The sequence below is a fragment of the Carassius gibelio genome, chromosome A7 (assembly GCF_023724105.1).
Source record: "Carassius gibelio isolate Cgi1373 ecotype wild population from Czech Republic chromosome A7, carGib1.2-hapl.c, whole genome shotgun sequence".
Taxonomy (NCBI): domain Eukaryota; kingdom Metazoa; phylum Chordata; class Actinopteri; order Cypriniformes; family Cyprinidae; genus Carassius; species Carassius gibelio.
The window spans coordinates 32,359,996-32,366,962 of record NC_068377.1 but is presented as its reverse complement, the minus strand read 5'-3'; the positions used below and the strand labels follow the sequence as shown (position 1 = coordinate 32,366,962).

At 38.4% G+C, this 6,967-nt stretch overlaps 1 protein-coding gene across 1 annotated transcript; it reads right to left on the bottom strand.

Moving 5' to 3' along the window:
- Nucleotides 1–312: 312 nt before the first annotated feature.
- LOC128017275 (zinc finger protein 16-like) lies at nucleotides 313–6,634 on the bottom strand. The gene is made up of 3 exons (XM_052602577.1): nucleotides 5,808–6,634; nucleotides 3,748–3,921; nucleotides 313–2,481 (listed from the first exon to the last, which is right to left on the bottom strand). Exons 1-3 carry the CDS (start codon nucleotides 6,514–6,516, stop codon nucleotides 1,781–1,783), a joined length of 1,584 nt encoding a protein of 527 aa, XP_052458537.1. The 5' UTR covers nucleotides 6,517–6,634; the 3' UTR covers nucleotides 313–1,780.
- Nucleotides 6,635–6,967: the final 333 nt, after the last annotated feature.

The window sequence follows — 6,967 nt, the reverse complement described above, 5'->3', positions numbered from 1 at the left end:
CTGACAAAGACTTGTCACCCTCTAATAAAGAATAAATAGTTCCTGGCTGGATGTTGTTCTTTCTCTCAGTCTCTCCTGACTTATATGTTCCCCTCTGTTAAATGCCACAGCTTCTTTTTCTCATGCATTTCTGAGAGACATTTACAGGAGGAATGACTGCAAGAGCATTCAACCCGTCTAAAGCAATCCATAGCTGTTTGTGTCCATAGCATTTTCAAAGCAGGTTAAAAAACAAACTTCACTTCATATGTTATTTTTAATCCATGTCATGATGCCAGCATCCGCTTACAAATACATAAACAACCCAAACCATATCTTAAGAGTATTTATTAGTTACAGTTCAGTTTGCCTTGTACAGATCATTCAAAGTTATCACTGAGAAATAACAAATTGTACTTAATTTATTTTTTTGTGTTATTTAATAATTAATATTCAGGATATTTTGAGTAAAATTAAACCCGAGTTGTTAAAATGAATCCGATGGATTTCTTGTATTTCTAAGATTTGGTAAAGTCCTTTCCATTAAACATGTCCAAGTTCATTTCAGAATAACACGTTTTCTTAATCCATATTGTTTCCATTCAGGTATATTTTTTCAAACTTATAAGCTGTTAAAATACAGGTAGAAGTATATAAACAAATGCACTAATATAAATAATAAAAAAGTGTTAATAGTGCGATCACACAATTCGAACAAATTGAACACAGATCCGCTGACTGAGGCGGTGATGCAGTAACAGAAGTCCTCCACACGATGGCAGCACTCGCGCGCTTTAAATGCGCCCGTCAATACAAGCTTGTAATCTTTTCAAAATGACACTGCAATGCATTTTAAACTACCTGATTTTTCAAAACCATGATTTTGATTTGCTAAACCAACTTTCAGTTTTATTAAATTGTGTTACATTAGCTATATTCCGGGCAACCCTATTAACAGTTAGCAATTAGAACGTAACTTGCAGATCTATAATTCTATAAAAATTAATTCCGGTTTAATCTTCACCGGTATATTCAGACTTAATTAATGCATACTAATTGGACTGGCGTAGGACACACACCATGGTATTATCTGAAGTATCATGTTCGGGGTCAGAGTTTTGTTTTTCTTTTTGATAAAAAAAAAATCAAAGATGTTTCTAATGTTACCCATTTCAAATGAACACTGTTGTTTTTTCTTTTGTACTTCAGAAACGTAAAAAAAAAAAAAATCATACAGACCCCAAACTTTTGATGTGTACATATGTGTACATACAGTAAATGGATATGGTAATTATTCAACACAATAGGTATATATCCAAGTAGCATTGTATAACTATGGTGCTTATGTGTAAGAGTGAGACTGTGTTGTCAAATTAGTTTTAGTAGGTCCTTGGGGCCCTGTTATCTGCTTCTAAACAGAGTCAGAAACATATTTTAGAAAAAAAGTTTTGATGTAAAAGAAAATTAGTTAAATTACATCAAGTCTTAAAATACTGTGTATGGACATTCAAACACCTTTTAATGTTTGACGCTGGAAGAAATTATTGCAAAATGTTTAAAAAACAAACATTTAACGAGCAGCAGTTTACGATTAAAGATGCCATGAACCAACTTGAATAAACAAGATGCGCTAATTCATACAGCCTCATGTTTATGAAGAAACCTGATGTTGTTTTATCGTCTTAATGGCCTTTCTCACATCTTTCCCCAGCCGAGCTTTTTTCTCAGACTTGAAACTGATCCTGAACCAGCAGTCGAGAAAGTAACGAACCACTTTTTGAACAGACCTGTTCCCAGCCTGTTACCCGGTTTGCACCTTGTCTTCCTGCGCCCATGCTGGACTGTGTCCACTGGCTAACTGTGTAGCCGGCATACAGCGATGACTCTTATATGTGCCCAGATGCCTGAAGCTCCGCCCACACTGGTAGCAAGAATAGGGCGTAGCGCCGCTGTGAATGCGCATGTGTGTGTACAAGTTGCCCAGCTCTTTAAATCTGCGGCCGCATTGAGGACAAGCGTATGGACTCTCTCCCGTATGCACACGCTGGTGGCGCTTCAGTCCGGACAGTACTGGGAAGCCCTTACCGCACTGGGGGCAGGGGAAGGGGCTCTGGGCTCCGCTGTGGCTGAGACGGTGGCTCTTGAGACGCGCGGCGTGCCGGAAACGCTCTCCGCACTCAGGGCAAACGAAAGGCTTCTCGCCGGTGTGGATGCGCTGGTGCTGACGCAGGTTTCCAAGGTAGTTGAAATGACGGCCGCAGTCGCCGCACTCATAGCCACCCTCCACTTTCTTCTCCCGTGCGCCCCGGCCAACAGGTCTTTCTGGGGCTCCCAGAGCTCGGCCCGAGTCGCCCTCCGCATGAGAGGAAGAAGCACCTGGGGCCGACTGAAGAGTGCTCTCGTCATGATGCATGAGCTTGATGTGCTCCTCCAGGAAAGAAGAGTCAGGGCAAAGGGTTCCACAGAAGGGGCAGATGAAGCTGTGAGAGGAGAACTGCTGACCTGGAAGAGAGGGTCAGTTTAACAATTAACACCAAAAGGATTTAAAAGAGGAAACTGAAAATTCTGTCAACTTACCCTCACTAGCTTGTTGTTTTAAACCTGAATGGAGTAACTATCATTGCATCTTGTTTTCAGAAAATACAAGGTGACTGAAGTTGTCATTCTGTGTAATGTCTAACATTCACTATCATTTAAAAATGTAGGGACAGTTATTTAAAAAATAAAGTAGCAAGGATACATTTAATATTAGTGACATTTATATAGTATTAAAGATTTCTATTTTTAATAAATGCTGTTCTATTCAACTTTATATTACTTTGTAAATCGAAATGTATCCTGAAATGTAGTATCACAGTTTCCAACTGTTTTCAACATTAATAATAATAATAATAATAATAAGTATTATTTCTGAAGGATCATGTGACACTGAAGACTGGCGTAATGGCTGATTGAAATTCAACTCTGCCATCACAGAAATTATATTTTAAATAAATTATCTTCTAAAATATAGCTAAATCAAAAACACATCATGTAAAAAGTAATATTATTGGACAATATTACCGTGGTTTTTGGATCAAATAAATGCAGCTCTGGTAAGACTCCTTTAAAAAACATTTGAATTCTTATAGACGTCAAACATACTAGCCAATTCAAGTTTATTTTTATAGCGCTTTTTACAACACAAATCATTGCAAAGCAACTTTACAGAAAATTAAATTCTACAATATTTAGTAGAAGCTAGCCAGATGCATAAAAAAACAAGGAATTATATATTTTTAAGGGTATAGAAGTAGTGATCAGTAAGGGTTTTGATCAATACAAATACCAATTTCCATTGCACAATGGCTGATAGTAAATACATACAGTTTAAAATAACATGACATCAAAATGTACCTACTTATAGCCATTTTGTTTACACACTTTAGCAAACTAACATTAACTTTTAGACAACATTATGATATGTTCACCCATCATCTGAACAATTCCTGCCCAACATTTTCTCTACAAAAACACTAGTTTTTTTTCTTCAAGTTTTTTATTCTGACAAGGCTGTTGGTAATATTTGGAGCATAAAGACTAAGACTAAATATCTGAAACTTACCTTACAGTACACATAACTTTCAAGGTAAGGATCAATGAATGAATTTAATAAGAATATAAAGATCAATTTAATGTTCAGAAGTGCAGAACACATAATTCCTCCCAGCTGTATTTATCTAGAGTTCATGTGGAACTGCCACATTCCTTGTCTTTTACCACACTGACCTGGCTCAACACTGTCCTCCGCTGGGCTGCTCCTGTCCTCCCGCGGGGAGCCCTGAGTGTCCAGAGGAAAATGGTCGGACACTGACCTCAAACTTCCTCTCCCTCCTTCAGAGTCTTCAGTGTCATCCTCCTCATCCACAGTGGGAACGTCTTCACATTTTGTTTCAGTATCACCTAAAGAAGCAAAGGGAAAACAGGGATAGACTGGGTTTTGCTCATTTATACATACAATATTCAGCTTTAAATTCCTTTTTTTCACCCTTAAAGGGTTAGTTCATCCAAAAATGAAAATTATGTAATTAATAACTCACCCTCATGTCGTTCCAAACCTGTAAGACTTCGGTTCATCTTCAGAACAGTTTTAAGATATTTTAGATTTAGTCCGAGAGCTCTCAGTCCCTCCATTGAAGCTGTGTGTACGGTACACTGTCCATGTCCAGAAAGGTAAGAAAAACATCATCAAAGTAGTCCATGTGACATCAGAGAGCTTTGAAGCTTCCAAAATACATTTCTGTCAAAAAAAAAGCTCTCGGACTAAATCTAAAATATCTTAATCTGTGTCCCGAAGATGAACAGAGGTCTCATGGGTTTGGAACTACACGAGGGTGAGTTATTAATGACATAATTTACATTTTTCGGTGAACTAACCCTTTAAACACCTTTTACATGTCAGCAGTCATTAACTGAATTAATTGTATAACTGAAGCGACATAGATACAATTAAACTTTATGTAGCATATTTACATTTCATTCAAAATCTGACATGCATTGGTAAAATATTCAAATATTATAGAATATTGCAGCAAAAACAGCATTTGAAAAAAAAAATGCATGCATATCACAACACATGCAACCTAAAGGCAATTATAAACATACAATATGCAACTATGTATTACAAAGAATGCATACTACATGTAAATATGTACTGTACACCATACATTAATGCTATATGCATGATGTATATGTATTCTACAATGCATGTAATTTTTTACATTTGTGCATAAGGTAATGAATGCACACTACAAGCACACATATAATGGATGCATGTTACATGCATACTATAAGTAACTACACATATAGCATAAATACTATACACATGCATACTTTACACAACTTCATTAATATATATACTATAATGCATGCATACTATAAACTCTATGCAAACATATAAGACAATGCATGCATATTTTATGCAACCACAGTCATACTATAATCAACAAGACACATTAAAGGAAAACATATCACAATACATGAATACTACAGTATATGCATCTAATATAGATATTGCAATGCATGCATACTATATACAACTACATGCTTCTATATACATACTATAAACTAAATGCAAACCTATAAGGCACTGCAAGAATATTATTTTTATCTTTATATTATAAAGATGATTTGTCTGTCCAATCTGACTTTTGCTGCAGCCTGGAATTGAACTTCTGGTTTCGTCTGGTCAGAGGAGAACTGGCCCCCTGACTGAGCCTGGTTTCTCCCAAGGTTTTTTCTCCATTCCGTCACCGATGGAGTTTTGGTTCCTTGCCGCTGTTGCCTCTGGCTTCTTTAGTTGAGGACACTTCATTTAAAGCGATATCTTTGACTCGATTGCAAATGAATGCACAGATACTGTTTAAACTGAACTGATATGAATGATGATGACATCACTGGATTCAGTGATGAACTGCCTTCAACTGTCATGTTGCATTATTGACAAGCTGTTTTCTTAATAAATTTTGTTCAGATGCTATGACACAATTTTTTTTGTTTGAAGCACATTATATAAATAAAGGTGACTTGACTATTTGCAACCACATTATACTATAATCAACAAAACACATACTAAAAAGAAAACATATACCACAATACATGAATACTATATGCATCTATACATATTGAAGTGCATGCATACTTTATACAACAATATGCATCAATAAACTATAGTATACGCATCAACATACTATAATGTATGCATACTATAATGTATATATAAACTATATGCATTCGACAATGTATGCAAACATCGTATGACACAATTCATGCATGCAACTAAGCAGTACCTTTAAACTCAGCTGAGTTGAGTTCGACCCCTGTCATCCACTCGTAGTCATATAAACGCCTGCTGGCGGATGGCAGCATGCTGAAAATGTCCGAGTCCGTGTCGGTGTCCGGGGGACCGCTGTCCGTCCACAGGCTCAGAGAGGCGTGCGGCTGCGGCTCGGTCCGCATGTCCCGCTCGGACCCAAAGGCCTGATTGCTGTGGTCGCTCTCCACTTCAGCAGCACCCCTCTGGTTCTTATCCTTCATCAGATAATCGCAGATCGCGTTGATGTTCTCCTTCTTAACCACGGGCGTCCCGGGTTTGGCTTTCTTCGGGTCGGCGTAGTATTTCTGGCCCGTTTGATGCTCTGCTTTCCTGAAGTCCAGGCTGCTGGAGTTAGAAACCCTCCCATCTTTCTCCGTCGACTCCAGCTTGGCTTTCAGCAGCTCGATCTCGTCGGTTTTCTCGCGGAGCTCCATCTTCAGGACCCTGATCCGGACGCTGACCAGCTTGCGTATCTCGGACAGCGCGGACTCCAGCACCACCGTGATGTTCCTGCCCAGGTGCTCCGTGATCTCGGTCACCGAGCACACCAGCTGCTCGTCGGGCTCGAGCTCGGAGAAATCCTCCTCGTCTCGGCTGAAGGACCTTGTGTTGTCCACAAACGCGGCCTGGGACTCCGAGGACGGCCCTGTCTCCAGATAGCAGTGGGTTTTTTTTCGGTTCATGCTGAAGAGCGCAGGCACTTAACGCAGATGGGACAGTGTCTGATCGAGATGTACACAGAGGATGAAGAGACACCATAAAACATCAGACGAACTTCCTCCCACCTCGGAAGTTGACAAAATAAACAGCGACCCCTAAAGAGGCATTCTGTAGCTGGAGACAAATTTAGATATATAGATAGATAGATAGATAGATAGATAGATAGATAGATAGATAGATAGATAGATAGATAGATAGATAGATAGATAGATAGATAGATAGATAGATAGATAATATGCAATATGCTCACACAGTATGAAGTGTAAAAGGCCTAGCTTAAATGTATTTTATGATGTCATGTAGTGATAAACTGGTGTATCCTTAAAGGGATAGTTCACCCAAAAATGAAAATTTCTTCATCAATTACTCACCCTCAAGCCATACTAGGTGTTTATAACTTTCTTTTTTCAGACA

What these genes read in the sequence shown, in the direction of transcription:
- LOC128017275 (XM_052602577.1), bottom strand. Translation starts at nt 6,516, where the DNA reads ATGAACCGAAAAAAAACCCACTGCTATCTGGAGACAGGGCCGTCCTCG. An exon ending in CAACTCAGCTGAGTTTAAAG is followed by an intron (nt 3,922 to 5,807) that starts GTACTGCTTAGT and finishes TTGCTTCTTTAG; the next exon opens with GTGATACTGAAACAAAATGT. An exon ending in GGAGGACAGTGTTGAGCCAG is followed by an intron (nt 2,482 to 3,747) that starts GTCAGTGTGGTA and finishes CCTCTCTTCCAG; the next exon opens with GTCAGCAGTTCTCCTCTCAC.